At 44.6% G+C, this 19,201-nt stretch overlaps 1 protein-coding gene across 1 annotated transcript in view; it reads right to left on the reverse strand.

Moving 5' to 3' along the window:
* Nucleotides 1-15,485: 15,485 nt before the first annotated feature.
* The window catches only part of LOC127445109 (receptor tyrosine-protein kinase erbB-4-like), a 342,336-nt gene continuing 338,620 nt past the window's right edge, over nt 15,486-19,201 (reverse strand). Inside the window, exon 27 of the mRNA XM_051704908.1 lies at nt 15,486-18,898. Within this exon, the coding sequence (XP_051560868.1) occupies nt 18,033-18,898 (866 nt within the window). The 3' untranslated portion in view covers nt 15,486-18,032. The remainder of the gene's footprint in view (nt 18,899-19,201) is intronic.

Below are 19,201 nucleotides of genomic sequence, written 5' to 3' on the forward strand. Positions count from 1 at the left end.
GGTATGAGACCGCAGCAGTTAGTACTGGGGGCGATTTGGGGACCTCAATGGGAGCTTCTCTGCTGGGAAACCCCCCATGGACCTCCCATTCCCCAGTACGCTTGTGTGCCCTGGTCGAGTTCTGGGATGAGACCGCCAGCTCGTCTCAGGGTGAGTTTGCGATCTCATTCGGGGCTCGCAAAGAGGATAAGCTCTCTATCACAGCATCGGAGAATGGGCTCGTCCAGTCTGACGCCGAGGACTCGAATGGCCTCCCACCCTCAGGTGTGGTCGCCCAGTCACAGGCTGACGCGGAGCTGGCGGCCATGCTTGCCCGGGTGGCTGCGAGCATCGGGCTGGAGTGGAACCCTCCACCCTCGCAGCTCGACAATTGGTTCCTGGGCTCAGAGCACCGCTCAAGGCTGCGCCCCGGTTCCTTTCTTCCCGGAGGTGCATGATGAGCTCACGAGATCGTGGTGGGCACCTTTCACTGCCCGGACCCAATTTATGGGCTCCTCCGCTCTCACTACCCTCGACGGTGGGGCTGCCAGGGGGTACTCGGCGATTCCGCAGGTGGATAAGGCGGTTGCGGTGCACTTGTACCCGCAAAATGCTGCCACCTTGCGGAACTGTCCGAGACTCCCGTCCAGGGCCTGTTGGCTTACGTCGTCACTGTAAACTAAGGCCTACGGTGCCGCTGGACAGGCTGCCTCCACCCTGAACACCATGGCTCTCCTGCAAGTGCACCAAGCCAAGGCACTGAGAGAACTGCACGAGGGTAGTTCTGACCTGGGATTGATGCAGGAGTTGCACTCGGCGACCGGTCTCGCCCTCCGGGCAATGAAGGTCATGGCGCGGTCTCTCGGGCAGGTGATGTCCAACGTGGTGGTCCAGGAGCACCACCTTTGGCTCACCTGGTCGAGATGAAGGAGGCTGACAAGGTACGATTCCTTGATGCCCCCATCTCCCAGGTTGGCCTATTCGGCAACAAAGTCGAGGACTTTGCCCAGCAGTTCTTGACAGTTAAGAAGCAGACGGAGGCTATCCAGCACATCCTGCCGCGTTGTGGATCAAGATCCTGCACCCCGTCTGCTCGTCACCAAGGGCGTCCCCCTGCGGCAGCAACACCGGCTTCGCCGCAGCCCACCCCAGGAGGCCGGCCCCGGCGTGGGGCCACCCGCAGGAAGCAGACGCCACCTGTCTCACAGTCCACCGCTAAGAACCCGAGGAAGGCTTCAAAGCACCCCTGAGATGGGCGATCCAGGGAGATGGAGACCCGTTACAAACCTGGAGCTGGTAAACAGACCACTCCATCCCCCGGTGGAGGGCCGGGAGGAGAATCCCTGTTTTCCTTTTCTTATGATTTTGCCGCATGCCCAAAGGGTTGCGGTACCCACATTTTCAAGAAAAGAGCAGTTTCCATACTTCCTGGGTCCCACATTCGGTGTCCACAGCCGTTGTTATCACGACCGCCGGGCACCGCACCTTTATGGCAGACATGGCGCTCCGGAGGTGGGCCTCCCACCCCCACGTGCCCAGCTGTGGCACAATTGCACCCATGCCAGAACGGTTGCGACAGGCTGCGATGATGATTTCCCTCTTCCCCTGTCCCGGACCGGATATTTGGTGGGTATACGGAGCCAGGTAAGTGCTTCGATGTCCCCAGACTCAGCACGGCCATGAGTTTGGGGCTCAAGCCCCCCCAACGTGGCGCCTCAGGCTCCGCCCCGCCGCGAGGCCCCACCCGCCGGTATGTCCGACAAGATTGTTCCCTTGGTCTCCCTCGCCTGGAGCTTGGGGGCATGGCTTGTGTTTCCCAACCCGTCGCGGTGGCTGACCAGGACTGTCGGACTCGGCTACGCGATTCAGTTTGCCAGGCGTCTGCCCAGGTTCAACGGCGTCTGCTTCACCCCGTTGATGGCCGAGAATGCCACTGCCTTGCGTGTGGAGATTGCGTCCCTTTTATGGAGCCTGTCCCTCCTGCCAAGATGAAGAAGGGGTTTTACAGCCCCTACTTCATCGTACCAAAGAAAGGTGGTGGGTTGTGGTCAATCTTGGACCTGCAAGTACTGAATCGGGCCTTGCACAGACTCCCGTTCAAGATGCTGACGCAAAAACACATTTTAGCGAGTGTCTGGCATCAAGATTGGTTTGTGGCATTTTACCTTGACACAGGCCCTTCCTGCAGTTTGCTTTTGAGTGCCAGGCATACCAGAACAAGGTCCTTCCCTTCGGTCTGTCCCTGTCACCTCACGCCTTCACGAAAGTCGCAGAGGCAGCCCTTGCCCCGCAAAGGGAAGTGGGCGTCTGCATCCTCAACTATCTCGATGACTGGCTGATTCTAGCTCACTCTTGGGATTTGTTGTGTGTGCACAGGGACTTGGTGCTCAGCCACCTCAGCCGGCTGGGGCTTCGGGTCAACTGGGAAAAGAGCAAGCTCTCCCCGGTTCAGAGCATCTCTTTTCTTGGCATGGAGTTAGACTCAGTCTCTATGATGGCGTGCCTCATGAGTGAGCGCGTGCAGTCGGTGCTGAACTGTCTGAAGGCATTCAGGCGGAGAATGGCGGTCCAACTGAAACAATTTCAGAGGCTCCTGGGGCATATGGCATCCTCAGTGGTGGTCACACCGCTCAGGTTGATGCATATGAGACCGCTTCAGCACTGGCTTCAGACTCGAGTTCTGAGATGGGCATGGTCAATCACACCGATCTGCTGCCCCACTAAGCCATTGGTTAAGGACTTTTTAAATATTATCAACTCTTTTAAACTGGTACAGTCTGTGACAGGTCCCACACATGAGCATGGACACACATTAGATCTTGTTTTATCATGTGGTCTACCTGTTTTTAACATTGAAGTAAGTGATGCAGCTTTCTCTGATCACATCGCTGTTTTATTTCAGATTTCTCTTACCTGTTGTATTTCTAAACCGAGTGTTCCAGCTCATCGTTGCCGTATGTTTCACTCCTCCACTGCTGTACAGTTCTCTGCTGCTTTTCAAAATATTGATGAGACTCATTCAATGCCTTGTTTTAGTACAGAGGAGTTAACCACACTGTTTTATTCCACCTTCCAAAGCATTCTGGATACGTTTGCTCCATTTAAAATCAAGCGTTCCAAGCCTAAATGGTTCCTGCTACCATTAGAGCTAACATTTCACCTCCTTCCGATGACCCATCCATCACTGTCACCTGCTCTGCTGTTTTTAACCAGTTTGAGCCTGTGTCTTTTTCTCTTTTGTGGGAAATCATTGGTCATATGAAATCCTCATCCTGTCCTACAGATGTTGTGTTTCCCTGCTTTTTAAAAGAGATTTTTGAAACTATTAGACCAAAGATTCAAATAAATATAAATAGCAGTCTTGCCTCAGGTGTTGTATGACTGAACTTTAAACATGCAGTAGTGCAACCATTGATTAAAAAATCCAATCTGGACACTTCGGTTCTCTCCAACATTAGACCAGTCTCCAAACAATCTTTTTTTTAGATATACATGGTTTTCTAGAGGTATTCCAGTTCGGTTTTAGAGCCTGGCATAGCACTGAAACTGCACTTTTAAAAGTTTTTAATGACCTTTTATTAGCCTCTGACTCTGGTGATTCCGCTCTTCTTATGCTTCTAGATCTCACAGCTGCATTCGACACTGTAGACCACAGTATCCTGATCTCTCGCTTGGAGCATTGTGTTGGTATTAAATGTACTGCTCTGGAGTGGTTCAGGTACTACCTGTCTGACAAAAGTTTTTCTGTCTGTCTTGGTGACATTATATCCTCCTCAGCACCTCCTTCTTGTGGAGTTCATCAGGGCTGAATTATTGGGCCGATCCTGTTCTACCTGTACGTGCTCCCCTTAGGGTCCATTCTTAGGAAGTATGGCATCTTGTTTCATTGTTATGCAGATGACACTCAACTTTACCTGCCTTTGAAACCATTGTTGCACTGTCTTAAGGATATCAAAGCTTGGATGGCCTTAAACTTTCTAAATTTTAATGAGAGTAAAACAGAAATTAGGATTTTTAGACCCAGTGGTGCCTGTGAGGCCCCACATATGGACCTGGGTTCCTTGCATCCATATGTAAATCCCACTGTAAAAAATCTGGTAATGATAATGGACAGGGAATTTAAACTGGACAAACAGATAAATTCAGTGATCAAATCCATTTTTTTCCAGTTGAGGCTATTATCCAAAGTCATCATTTTTGTCATTTAACGACTTTGAAAGTGTTATGCAAGTTTTCATCTCATCCCATCTTGACTACTGTAATGCACGTTATGTTGGTATTAGCCAGGCCTCCCTCTTACGTTTGCTGTTGATGCAGAATGCTGCAGCTCGTCTTTTAACAGGAACATGCAAGGTAGAAAACATTTCCCCCATACTGGCTTCCCTTCACTGGCTCCCGGTACATTTTAGGATTTATTTTAAGATTTTAGTGTTTCTCAACAAATCACTAAATGGGCTAGCTCCAACCTATCTCTCTGACCTTATACAACCACACGTTCCATCAAGATCACCCAGGTCCACTGACTTGCTTCTGGTTGTTCCTAGAGCAAGGTTGTAGCATAGGGTTGACTGTGCTTTTACAGTAGCAGCCCCCAAATTATGGAGTAATTTGCCACTGCATGTTAGGCTGGCCCCCTCACTCTCTGTTTTTAAATCCAGTCTTAAACATATTTTTATTCTTTGGCATTTAACTCAGTATGAGAGCTGTGTTCTTAAATTTGTATTAAATTGTGCTTTCTGTGACTATGTACAGCACTTTGTTCAACAATTGTTGTTTTTAAATGTGCTTTATAAATAAATTTGACTTTGACTTTGACTCCAATGGAGTTGGCGCCATCTCCTGTCCATATGTGCTACATATGTCCCAGGTCAGTGGAATTGCGGGACAGATCTGCTGTCGCGCCAGGGCATGTTACCAGGGAAGTGGAGACTTCATCCTCAGATGGTTATGAGAAGTTTGGGAAATATTCAACAAAGCAGAAATCGATCTGTTCGCATCCGTGGAAAATGCCCACTATGTCCTTTGGTAATCCACACAAATGGCCGGCAGAATGCAAATACAAGTTTCGCCCAGTGTGCCTCCTTCACTCTGTCATCAGCAAAGTCCAAGAGGACAAGGAAACTGTGTTGTTGGTGGCACCGAAATGGCCCAATATGTCCTGGTTTCCGGAAATGATAGAGATATTGGACGGCCCTCCATGGGAAATACCGCTGAGAAGGGATCTCCTCAGGGCACTATTTGGCATCCCCAGCCAGAGCTGTGGAACCTACATGTGTGGCCTCTGAATGGCACACATTGGACGAACCAGAATTGGCTCTGTCGGTGATGAACACGATATCACAGGCCAGAGCACTGCCCACAAGACACCTCTATGCACTGAAATGGCGTGTGTATACTAATTGGTGCTCTGCACATGGTAAGGACCCGGTGAACTGCTCTATAGCTGAGATCCTCACATTCCTTCAAGAGCGATAAGATGCAGGTCTTACCCCATCAATGCTTAAGGTTTATGTAGCAACTATCTCGGCATATCACGCCCCGGAGGCTGGCTCCTCTATAGGCAGACATGATCTTGTCATAAAATTCTTTAGAGGAGCGAGATGTTTGAAACCCTCTCGCCCGGCTACAGTGCCGACTCGGGACTTAAACCTGGTGCTGAAAGCACTCACAGGGCTGCCATTCAAGCCATTAGAATCAGGTGAGTTGAGTGCGCTCTCTCTAAAGACCACACTCCTGTTGGTTCTGGCATAATTTAAATGGGTGGGTGACATACAGGCACTGTCGATTGACAGCTCATGTCTGGAGTTCAGCCGGGTCTGTCAAAGGCCACCATTAAACCTAGAAAAGGCTACATGCCTAAGGTTTTATCAAAGCCCTTCAGGGCTCAAGTGGTTCGTTTACAAGCCTTCCCGCCCCTCCATTTAATTCAGATGATGAACAATTCATGCATTTGTTATACCCTGTGCAGGCATTACACACTTAGAGTGTAGAGTGTACCTGTCAGTTTAGGCTGTCAGTTGAGCACTTTATTTGTTATGGAGGTCACACAAAAGGCATATCTGTCTCCAAACAAAGGTTTTCTCACTGGATTGTTGATGGATCACCCTCACTTATGAATCACAAGGTGTGAATTGCCCTATTGGCCTTCAACTAGAGGCATGGCCTCTTCATGGGCATGGACAAATGGTATGTCCTTACAAGACATGTCTGTCAGCAGGCTGGTCTTCGCAAAACACGTTCACGAGGTTTTACAACCTAGAAGTGGCATCTATTCATTCACGAGTCCTCTCACTATAGAGCACTCATCCAGTTAAATTTAGAAGTAAGCCCAGACCTTTTTTGGAAAGGCTACCTGATAAATATTCATATGGTCACCTGTACGTAGGCTGTAAGTGAATTAATTTGCAATCCTGCACGAGACGCTGAAAGAAAAAAAAGAACTGTGAGATTCAGCGCAGGAAAGACGTCCGTCCAGTGCGTGTTAACAGTATATAGAAACAGCCCCTAACTCGCCCTATAATTGAAAAACTGACACAAACACAGCTGGAAAACTTGACGAGTTATCAGATCTCATTGAGTTCGGATCGGGTTGAAGACCTCTACTGCATGTGTAATATAACCCAACAGTGATTTTGGTATTCAAATAGTGGTGTGTCGAATGGTTAACCAAATGTTGACTATCCTTGCACATTTGTATTACACCTTAAATATGGCATAGTTTTCCCCATCACCACTGGTTTGGTTTACTCATAATTATGTTTGTTTTTTTGTTTTTTTCCCCACACAATTTAAAGAGTGTATGTGAAGGCGGTCGATAAGGAGGACATGGGAGGCAGGTTGCTCCACTCACAGGTAAGGATTTTAATGACCACACTTCAGCGCTCACAGCTTCACACACTATTCTCTTCAGCTTCACAATAATAAATTCTTAGCTTCACAATAATAAATTCTTAGTTCACAATAATCTCTTCAGCTCCATCTGCTGGTTGTGTGGCTGCTTTTATGCCGCTCTCCCCATGCTCACTGGAATTGGAAACAGGTGTTAGGCATAATTTAGCTCAGGTGTAAGTGCCCTTATCGCTTTCTCTCTCTCCGGACAGGCGCTTGACCATGGCCCCGCTGCCACATACACCCACCACCCGACTCAGGCCGGGGAGCCATCCGGCCTGCCTACCACTCCCCCCCATTTCTGGAAAGGAAGTCAGCGACAGCCATCTGCGCCCCCGGTCTGTGGATCACCTTGAATTTAAAAGGCTGGAGAGCCAGATACCACCGGGTGATCCGCACGTTGGTATCCATCATGCGGTGGAGCCATTGGAGTGGGGCGTGATCCAAGCAGAGGGTGAAGGCCTGCCCCAACAGGTAGTACCAGAGAGTGAGGACCGCCCACTTGATGGCCAGACACTCCTTCTCCATGGTGCTGTACTTTGTCTCCCTTAAGGAGAGCTTACGGCTGATGTACAGTACCAGGCGCTCCTCCCCCCCACCACCTGCGAGAGTATGGCCCCCAGTCCTCTGTCTGAAGCGTCTGTCTGCAATACAAAAGGGAGAGAGAAGTTAGGTGCATGCAAAAGCGGCCCCCCGCAAATTGCGGCTTTAACCTGCGAGAACACCTGTTGGCACTGCTCCATCCACTGGACCGGGTCTGGAGCACCCTTTTTAGTGAGATCAGCCAGGTGATGTCCAAATAATTAGGCACAAACCTCCTGTAATAGCCAGCCAGCCCCAGGAACTGTCTCACCCCCTTTTTGGTCTTGGGACTCGGGCAGGTCGCAATTGCCGCAGTTTTGTCAATTTGGGGACGCACCTGCCTGTGGCCCAAGTGGAACCCCAGATACCGTACCTCCACCTGCCCAATCGCGCACTTCTTGGGGTTTGCTGTGAACCCCGCCCGTCACAGTGATCTCAGAACCGCCCTCAGATGCTGCATGTGCCGCTGCCAATCATTACTGTAAATGATGATGTCATCTAGATGCGGTCTGAGGATTCGGTCCATGAGATGCTGAAACGTAGCTGGGGCCCCAAACAAACCGAACGGAAGCATCACAAATTGGTGCAATCCAAACGGCGTGGAGAAGGTTGTTTTTTCGCGGGAAATTGGTGTCAAGGGGATCTGCCAATAACCCTTTGTCAAATCCAATGTCGAATAAAATCGAGCAGTACCTAACTGATCGAGCAACTCATCAATGCGAGGCATCGGGTACGCATCAAATTTAGACACAGTGTTGACTTTTCTATAATCCACACAGAACCGTACGGACCTGTCGCTCTTGGGAAACAGAACAATTGGGCTGGACCAATCATTGTGGGATTCCTCTATTACCCCCATATTGAGCATTGCATCCAATTCCTCCCGAACTATTTTCTTTTTGTGTTCGGGCAAGCAATAGGGACGGCTACGTACCACCACTCCCGGTTCGGTCTAGATGTGGTGCTGGATGAGGTTCGTACAACCCGGTAGAGGGGAGAACACATCTGCAAATTCTTGTTGCAACTTGGCAACCCCTACGAGCTGGTACGGTGAGAGGTGGTCTCCGCAAGTGACCGGAGTGTTCTGATTAGGTTTTTTATTCACCTCCGGCCCGAGCTCCGCCCTCTCTGGAACTACCGTAGCCAACATCACAGGGACTGCCTCCCTCCACAATTTCAGGAGGTTGAGGTGATATATTTGACGTGCACCCCCTCTATCGGTTCGCTTTACCTCATAATCGAGATCCCCCACTCGTTGTGTGACCTCAAAGGGTCCTTGCCACTTGGCAAGTAATTTGGAGCTCAATGTGGGGAGTAATGTGAGTACATTATCTCCTGGTGCAAATTCACGCAGCCGAGCTTCCTTGTTATACAGCCGGCTCTGTCGTTCTTGAGCTTGGAGCAAATTCTCCTGTGTTAGTTGCCCCAAGGTGTGGAGTTTTGCTCTAAGATCAAGAACATACTGGATTTCATTTTTGCTATCTGAAGGTCCCTCCTCCCAAGCTTCGCGGATGACGTCAAGCACCCCGCGTGGGTGCCGCCCATACAGCAGCTTGAATGGGGAAAATCCCGTGGAGGCTTGTGGGACCTCTCGTACTGCAAATAACAGGGGGTCGAGCCATCTATCCCAATTTCTGGCATCCCCGTGCACAAACTTACAAATCATGTTCTTAAGGGTTTTATTAAATCGCTCGACCAGGCCATATGTTTGTGGATGGTAAACGCTGGTGCGGATTGACTCAATGCCCAATAATTCATACAGCTCACGTAGTGTCCGTGACATAAAAGTTGTGCCCTGATCAGTAAGGATTTCTTTCAGAATCCCACCCGGGAGATTATTTTGAAGAGTGCCTCTGTAACACTGCGTGCTGAGATGTTGCGCAAAGGCACTGCTTCCGGATATCGCGTTGCATAATCCACTAGGACTAATACAAAGTGATGTCCGCGTGTTGTCCGCTCTAATGGCCAGACGAGGTCCATGCCAATTCTCTCGAAGGGGACCTCGATCAATGGAAGGGGGTGCAACGGCGCTTTTGGGGTGGCCGGTGGATTCACTAGTTGACATTCAAGGCATGCCGCACACCAACTGCGGACATCGCCGCCAATGCCCGGCCAATAAAAATGGGCTATTAAGCGGTTCAGTGTCTTTCTTTCCCCTAGGTGACCTGCCATCGGATTATAGTGAGCCGCCTGGAACACCATTTCCCGGTGGCTCCATGGTATTAAAAGCTGGGTTGTATCTTCCTTTGTTTGAGCGTCCTGCATCACTCTATACAACCGCTCGTTTATAATCGAAAAATAGGGATATGAAAGTGCGACGCTCGGTTGGAGTTTTTGACCATCATCCACTCTCACTTGGTCGAAGGCGCGCTTAAGGGTTTCGTCTCGTGACTGCTACAAAGGGATATCCCCTTCGGGAAATCCCCTGAGAATCTTGACGTCGAGCTGACAAAGATGGCCCCGGCTCTGCCTCCCCCGCCAGAGCATCACACACTTCACATCCCACTGCTTTTATGCAGGACCCATCCGCACATATTCCCTTTAATACATTCCGAAATTCAGGCCAATTAGTCCCCAGAATCAGCGGATGGGTGAGGTGGGAACTAACTGCAGCCTCCACTCTATGTTTTGTTCCCCGAAATTTAATTGCAAGAGTCACCACAGGGTATTTGTGAATATCCAGCACACACTTCACCCTCACCATTTTAGCTGTGCCCAGTGCCCCGTGTTGAACCAAATGTTGGTGGATAGTGGTTTGATTACAACCTGTGTCCATCAAATCTTGGTGAGTACACCCCTTGATTCTTACTGGTATCCGGTACGCTCCGGCTCAGTTGTGGGCAGCCTGCAGGGCGTCGGGGATCCAGACCACCGTCCCCAGCTCCATCACGGGGCACTGATCCCGGAAGTGTCCCGGATCCCTGCAACTCCAGCAGGCCGGCCCAGATGCCACTCCCGCACCTGCGTCGGCGGACACTTCCACCTGTGGGGAAGAGTGGCGGAGCACTGTAGAGGCAGGGGTGTGTGCCCACCACTTCTCGGGGAATTGGTCGCGGTGGCGGAGCTCCTCACCTCCGCGGGGCAGGAACGGGCTCTGGGGAGAGAGTAGAGTGAGGGGGAGGGGGGAACACACAGGGGGAGAGGGCAGAGAGATAGAGAGAAGAGGGCTCTTCCGCCCTTGAGTACATCACCATATGGTCCTCCGCCAGTCGGACTCCTTCCTCCAGCGATGCCGGGCGGTGGCACTGGACCCACTCTGCTGTTCCCTTTGGCAGTCGAAGGATCAGCTGTTCCAGCACCACTCAGTCGACCACTCCCTCAACGTCGTGGGTCCCTGCCAGCAGCCACTTCCGGCACGTGTCTCGGAGCTGTTGGGAGAACGCGGTACTGCTCGGGACTGCGGCCAACCCGTTGCAGGATAGTCTTCTTTCGATCCTCATAAGCCAGGAGGTTAGCTGCCGGTAGTTGTTGCACCGCGAGCTGGGCTTCCCCGGACGGCAATGGAAGGAGTCTGGCTGCCCACTGGTCAAGCGGCCAGCCCCAGATCTCCGTGGTTCATTCAAAGAGATCGAGGAAGGCCTCTGGGTTGACTTCTGCCCCCATCTTTAAGAGTGTGGGTGGGGGCAGGGGGCTGTGACTGTCCGGGGTCACGGCCGGGGCTCTCTCCTGGCTGAGGAGGCTCCGGATCGTGTGCCGGTCTTCTGCTTGAGCTCGCAGAATCTCAAAGAATCGGCGGTCTTGTTCTTGGCGCAGATCAAGCAGGGTTTGTTTGTGAGTTTGATGCAGGCCGGCAAGGGACTGGAGGACTTTGGCCAACTGGGTGGAGGGCTCCATGGGGCGTACTTCCAACTTCGGATCCTGGGTTTCAGCACCAGTGTGAAGGTGGTCGATAAGCAGGACACGGGAGGCAGGTTGCTCCACTCACAGGTAAGGATTTTAATGACCACACTTCAGCGCTCACAGCTTCACACACTATTCTCTTCAGCTTCACAATAATAAATTCTTAGTTCACAATAATCTTTTCAGCTTCACAGCAGTAACTTTCTGGACCCAGGCTCTCTCTCCTCTGCTGGTTGTGTGGCTGCTTTTATGCCGCTCTCCCCATGCTCACTGGAATTAGAAACAGGTGTTAGGCATAATTTAGCTCAGGTGTAAGCGCCCTTACCACTTTCTCTGTTTCCAGACAGGTGCTTGACCATGCCCCCACTGCCACAGTGTATTAAAAGTTTTTGGATGCAAGGCAAACAAATCACATTGCATATTGATTCAATAAGGGATAGAGCTATGGTAATGACTCACAAATAATAATAAAAAAAAAAAAAACACACAAATATTGCATGAAATTGTCTGTTAAATTGAAATTATAGTTAAATATAGATTTCATTTTGAAATGTATAACGATATCAAAAAATATAGTTTAAAAAGATATTACCAAAAATAAAATGCTCTGTAATCATTTACTCGCCCATTTAAACCAGTTTGAATATGCCGAACCAGATTTGAGGGCTAGGACGAAAGGCAGAATTTCAGTACAACTTAAATTTCAGTCTGTTGTCCTTCACAAAGCTATCGCATAAGACTTGGAATATAGCATAGATACTGTATGGACAACTTTTATGGGATTCTTATGTTTTTGTTTTGTTTTTTGACAACCCCAGTTTTCCATAAAAATACAGTCTGGACATGAGGCTATCTAACTTCTATGACGCCTTTGTTTCTGACCTTAGATTTGAGCTAAAATTATGTATCTCGTAAGGCAGTATGACTTTACAGAGCATTTGCGTTGTTCAGGGTGCACCTTTGATGCCTAAAAACTCTTGTCTAGGTAGACGTCTCACTAGGGTGTGGCACAGAGACAATGCTGGTGCTCACAACTGTGTGCAAGTGATACTGTGCGTTATAATGGCCAGTGTGTTTCAAAGATCTCTCCCTCCATCTCTCTCTTCTCCTCTTTGGAATTCCCTTTCTCCCTAATCACTTCACACAGCTGCCACTTTTAAACACAAACTAATTTATTACAGGTCACCAATACAAAAGGAGACATTTAAAAGGACAAAGAGGCTCAGTCACACAGCGCGTGAAGATTATCATACACAATGTACTGAGCGAGACATTATTCTCAATCACTGTCTGGTTCTGTCATATAAACATACGAATTGTCTGTATTGTACAACATCATACACATTGTTGGAATGAGGAAAATAAAGAGGCATTGTAGAATCCATGTCGAAGTGAAGTACCTTTGCAAAAATTTACCATGGTTAGTAACCATACTTGCCATCAAAACTCCATGAAATCATAATAAATCCATATGTAATCTCAAACAGTGTACTGTAGGAAGCTTTTTTTTTTTTTTTTCTTTGTTTGAAGACAACAGTGCTTAATACCAAGTTGCCACAGATTTATTGTAGTAACAACTAGATTTTTAAACATTTCAAAAGAATATGTGGGTGGCATTTCTTTTGCATGGCATATCATTTTGTGTTCCATGGAAGAAAGAAAGTCATATGGGTTTGGAACAACACAGAAGTAAATGATGACAGCATTTTCATTTTTTGGAGATCTGTTCCTTTAAATATCTCATTGTAACTCACTTGCTGAATTACCATTAGATTTCTGAGGCTTTTTGAAGTGTTTTGTACATAAATATTGGCAATCTTTTAGCACCATGCACACTGTAAACCCTAATGTTGTCATTACTTAAAAAATCAAGTTGTCTTAATTTACCATTACCTGAAATGTCAAGTTTTGGGCTCATAACTCAAATATCTATGTTCCTTGAATTTTTTTTCTTAACCCTTTTACTCTGTTCGTTACGGGTGCATTCTCCCAATAATATTTGGGGTCAGAGTTTTTGTTGGGTTTGTAGTATTTTTTTAAATTTATTTATTTATTTATTTTTAACCTTAATTACCTCTAAATGGCTAAAATATGCATTGGGGCAAATTGCTGCCATCTACTGGATTTTTATTTAAAAACAATTATTGTTATTTTGTATTATTATTATTATAATTATTATTATTATTATTAAAATGACATGAAATTACAACTATAACCAATAGATTGCTGCAGAGGTCCACTCATTTGCCTGGTTGTAGCAAACTGATTTATTTATTTATTTATTTATTTTAATCACAAGTTATGCATTTGGATATGTAATTAGACATTATCAAATACATTAAAAAAAAAAAATATTTAGCAAAGTTTAGTGTTTTGAAGTGATGACACATTATGATTACTGACCATGTTGTTACAAAGAGAAGACTTAGAGTAAGATTTTTGTTACCTATCATTTATTTCAAACACCCCAATTCAATAACTCAATAGAGTAAATATATATAAAAAAAATAAATAAAGCCAACAGCAATAAACAGAAATTAACAAGAATGAACAATAATAATTCATTTTGTGTACAAACATAAGACTTAGAATAAACATTTTGCTCCCACCCCTAAGCGTAAACTTTCTCACAGTGGAAAAGGTCAACTGTCTCAAACTCAGCCTTTGATCTGTGTGTGTGCCTTTGATATGCTATAAATGTCATTTATGAGGACATTTCTAGTGTCACCATAATTCAAAACACTTAAAAAACATACTAAACTATGTTTTTTGGAAAATGTAAAAATGCAGAAAGTTTTTTGTGAGGGTTAGGTTTAGGGTTAGGGTAAGGGGATAGAATCTATAGTTCGTACAGTATAAAAATAATTATGTCTATGGAGAGTCCTCATAAGTATAGCCGCACCAACATGTGTGTGTGTGTGTGAACATGCTTTGTGTGTGCCAAGTATTATTGTCTCACACTTTCATTTATCTGTGTGTGTGTGTGTGAGCATGATTGGTGTGTGCTAAGTATTATCGTCTTACCCTTTTATTTCTGTGTGTGTCTGTGTGTGTGTGTTCTCCATTGTGGATGTGTTATAGCTTAACCCTTTCATTTCTGTGTACATTCTACATTGTGTCAAATTTTATTTGACAAATTCTATAAAAAAAAAAAAAAAAAAATGCTCTCTTTTACACTCACCTTTTCATTCCTGTGTGTGTGTGTGTGTGTGTGTGTGTGTGTGTGTGTGTGTGTGTGAGCACGTGCATTCCACACCGTGGATGTGTTATAGTATCACCCACACATTTCTATGTGTGTGTGTGTGTGTGTGTTCTGCATTGTGGCTCATTTGTTGATTTGATTTGAAAAAAAAAAAAAAGAAATCCTCTGTTTTATCATCTCATCCATTCATTTCCTATATGGGGTCAAATTTGACCCCGAACATGATGAGCGTGAGTATTTTTGTCACACCACCACAATCCAGCCCAATTTTTGTGTGTGTGTGTGTGTGTGTGTGTGTGTGTGTGTGTGTGTGTATAGATAGCAAATGTAGGACAAGTCACCAAATCTCATGCCACTGAAAAGAAGGAAACCAATATTTAGTTGAAAAGGGGTCATTTTTGACCCCAACACTAAATGAGGGTTAAATTGAGACTGTAGGAAATACCCATAATGCCGTGCACTTGAATTATTAAATACTTGGTCAAAAGGAATATCTGGAGGCATTTAAATAGTTGTTATGAAGAATGCATAGAGGTTTTTGCTCTTTTGCAATATTACTTAAAGAAAAGAAAAAGAAGAAGAAGAAAAATGTATATTGTTTTGTTTCAAATAGTTGTTTCATGTGATGTCACATTCGAGTGAGCTCTGTCTCCTTTATTCAAGTTGGACCCTGTCAGCACTTTACCATCTCAGTTCTCCGTGTGCATGTGCAACTGAAGGTCAGGTGTCTATACATTTCTTAGAGAGTTAAGGTTATTTTTATTGATTAGCGCAGAATCAGTAATCATCTTCTTTATTTAAACTGTGTAATTGTATGACCTAATTTTAAGTCATTCAATTAAAATTACTAAGTAGAAACAACAAAACTTAAATAGAAAACTGAGTTAAGTCTACTTGCATTTAGTTACATTAACTTAAAAAGTTATGCTATATGATAAGTGAACTTAAATACACAAGTTTTGGAGATGCCATTTACTCCTTTCAATTGAGGGAACGAGTTTATTAATCAATTCATTAAGTAAAGTCAACTTATTAGTGTTTTCAAGGCACAGTACGTATCCAAGTACCATCTGATACCATCACTGAATCATCATACCAATAAAACATTTTTATTTATTTTTTTTACAAGGGAAAGTACAGATTAGTAATGGATTACACCTGAATAGAGTGGAAAAGGGTGGTACTTGTAACATGCAACATAAAAAGGCCCTCATAGACCATAAAATGTCAGAATCTTTGGAAATGTACTAACCTTTTTTTTGGGGGGGGGGGGGGGTAATAATAGAATTACAACAGGGATGAGATGCATATTTTGATATAGTCCCAAAACCAAATAAAGTACAAGGCAAACAATAAGAAAAGCCCCCAAAAATCTAGCTACATCTCCCATAGCTGTTCAGTCGAAAGCAAATCAAATGCTCATAATATTAGCATGATACATTTAGGACATAATTTGCACACATTTGTCACAACCTCTTATTTGCTATGACTTTTTGACATAGTAGTGATAAGTAGTGATGGAAGTCTATTACAGTCTGCAAAACATATGAACAATGTCTCCCTGGCCACAATACGGTCACACTCTCATTGAGAGCAGGTATATATTTCAGACAAAAGTATTTTCTGTCACAGTACAATGAAAAATTCTCCATTGGAGATCAGTAGTTTATTTTAGTTTGTTTTGTGCCCTCCTTGAGTTTAATTCATCTGTAATATTGCTTTCCAATAGTATATAAGTTTTGTCGTTAAATTATTTTCTTTATCAAATTCATTACTTTTAAATACAATTTTTTTTCAATACATAGTTCCCAGTCCTTGGCAAGTTTTTTTGCACATACGTTAGGTGACTCAGTAGTAAATATTCAAATTTGTTGCACATTTATTATACATACAATATTATACATTTACAGTAGTTCAAATTCCAGTTACTATCTCTCTTCTGGCACTTCCACCAACCTTTTGTGTCACTGAGGAAGGCACTTATTTCCTGTCTGCACTTGAAGCACTGTGATATGGCTGCCCCATGTGCTCTGTCTGTATCAGATTTGTTAATAATTCCTATATTTGAGATTTCAAAACTGGGGGCACACAGGTAAGATCTTTAAAAAAAAAAAAAAAAAAACATGACACAGAACAACAGGAAAGAAAATAAATAGTATCCAACCATTGTTAGTCCATTAATACATTTGGGATGGGTTGGGAGAATGGGATGAGTGCACCAAGTCAATCCATGGCATTGTCTGATTCACATCCAAGAGTTACCCTAACGTTCCTGTAGGCTCTGTAGGCTACTAGATATATAACGTAGCTGTGTCCACCATTTGCTTCAAGCATAAATGAGGCAAAAGCAGGAGAGAAAATAGCAATGTTGTTCACCTCAGGTAAACCAACAATATACGGACCACAACAATCCAGGATGGATGAAAAATGGCCAAAAAGACAATTTACTAGCGAGAAGTTGCACTGTCAACATACAGTATGTTAGCATTTTTATCCGAGTATAAATGTATGACACCAGAAATACACTTTCCATTTCCCGCATCTAAAACCTTAAGAGGAAGTTTTCTAGTTTCTTGTCAGTTTGGACCATGTCCCATTTCACTTCTAAGTTGTAGGAGTATCAGTCAGGTTATATTCTGATTATTAGACTAAAAAAGGTTGAATAGTTTTTGGAATAGATTAGAGGCACTTTGGTTGATAAGTATTCCCTTTAAAGTCCAATATCCTCTTGTTTATCTCTGTCTCAAATTCCTCTGGCAATTTTTTTTTTTTTTTTTTTTTTAAGTTGAGAGTTTTCCTGTTGAGTAATTCTTTAGTAATTCCATTTTAATGTCTGATAGAGGATTAAAGGATTAGTTCACCCAAACTGAAAATTCTGCCATTAAGTACTCAACCAAATGTTGCTCCATTTTTAAAATAGTCTTCACAGGGATTATTTGACATATATTGAAAGTAAAAACTAATTCCAATATGTCAAAATAAAAAAAAATAAAAAATAATATAAAAAAACAGCATAAAACCACACTAAAAGTAATCAGTATGACTCATTTCAATACACTTTATTTCAAGTCTTCCAAAGCCATATAATCATTTTATTGTGACACGTTTGATCACGGATGCAACAAGAACCAATGACAGTTTGATGTTTTCAATGTAGCCACCATATCTGATTTCAGCGCTTTATTAATTAGTTGATTTGAGAGTAAATAACCTCATAAATTTAGTTGTATTAATCACACAAAGTAATCATATGTCTTTAGAAGACTTGGAATATAGTACATGAGTCGTATTGATTATTTTTAAGTGTGGTTTTATGGTGTTCTCTTTGTCCTTTTCCGAGCTTGACAGACCAGAGTCACTATTCATTTTTATTAAATAACGAATAATCCCTGTCAAAATCCACCTGTTGTGTTCCAAGGAAGAAAGAAAGTCATATGGGTTTGAAGCAACATTTTCATTTTTGGATGAACTACTCCTTTAAGTATATGTTGGTATAGGTGCTGGTTGAGGAATCTGGCTTCAGAAAGTGGAGAATGCAGTTTTACACTACTGTATTCCTGTGCCGATATGGTGGGGGTGGGAGGACTGTTCCTGGTCTCTTGTTAAACTCTGAAATATTCTCTGGGTATTCAGCTATAGCAATTCGACTTCGGATACTGTGCCTGTAGAGATGTTTGCTTTTGGAGCCTTGTGAAGGATCTTGAGGGATTGGCTGGGTCACCTTGGGGGGTAGACTGTGCTGCCAGTAGTCTGGATTATCGAAATTCTTTTTCAATTTCCTGTCAACCATTACAGTCCCAGTATGACCTGTTTGAAACATGTTACCTGAATAGACAAGGTGGCCCGGAAGGCCAGATATACTCTTAATTGTGACTGCAGACTTTGCCACTTGGGTTGAGTTGGGTTGGGTTGCACAACCAGGCTGACTTGCCAGACAAGGTTGGATCTGTTGGTTGATGAGGGAGATTTGTGTTAACAGGGAAGGATTGTCAGACTTGCTCGAAGAATTGGCTTCAACACCAAGTGGCGACTGAGAATACTGATCATTTTGGCTCAATGATCTTGTTGGAGGAGACTGAACAGGTGGAACAGCAAAATGGACATGTGTTCCCTGGCCATGGTGATGGGCTTTCCCAGTTTGTGTGGTGAGGATAAAGTGGCTGTTTGTAGTGTTGGCCGCTGTTGTCATCTGCAGTGGGATGGAAGCTCCATTTTTCCTCAGAATCTCCTGGTTCATCCCACTGTTGCTGTTGTAAGAGTTGAGGTAAAGGAGTTTGTTGATGTACTCATCCTCACCTTGGGGTTTCCTATCAGGAGTGCTGTGGTAACCCAGGTTTTCCAGTGCATTAATATTTCCTTTTTTCTGTAGAGTTACGAAAGGATTCTCCTCAATAGGACTAAGATGGTCTGCAGACACAAAGAAAGTGGAACATTGCGTTGGTTTATCCCTCCCTGTATCGCTGCATGGACGGGTGGGGAGTTTGCCCAGAACAGAACCATACCTCCACCACTAACAGATTTATTCAATTGTCTACAGTATAAGCCAATAAAAGTATCCATTCAAGTACTCAAGTTAAGTATTCATTTTTTCGGAAGTGGTCCTGCCTTGTTTTTGTTTTGTTTTTTGTCATATTGTATTGTATATTCAATGAAACCAATTATTTCAATTCAGTTATTTAAAGGGTGTTTTGTTTAATTTAGTTTTATGAA

Source organism: Myxocyprinus asiaticus, chromosome 8, assembly GCF_019703515.2.
Source record: "Myxocyprinus asiaticus isolate MX2 ecotype Aquarium Trade chromosome 8, UBuf_Myxa_2, whole genome shotgun sequence".
In the NCBI taxonomy this organism is placed as follows: Eukaryota; Metazoa; Chordata; class Actinopteri; order Cypriniformes; family Catostomidae; genus Myxocyprinus; species Myxocyprinus asiaticus.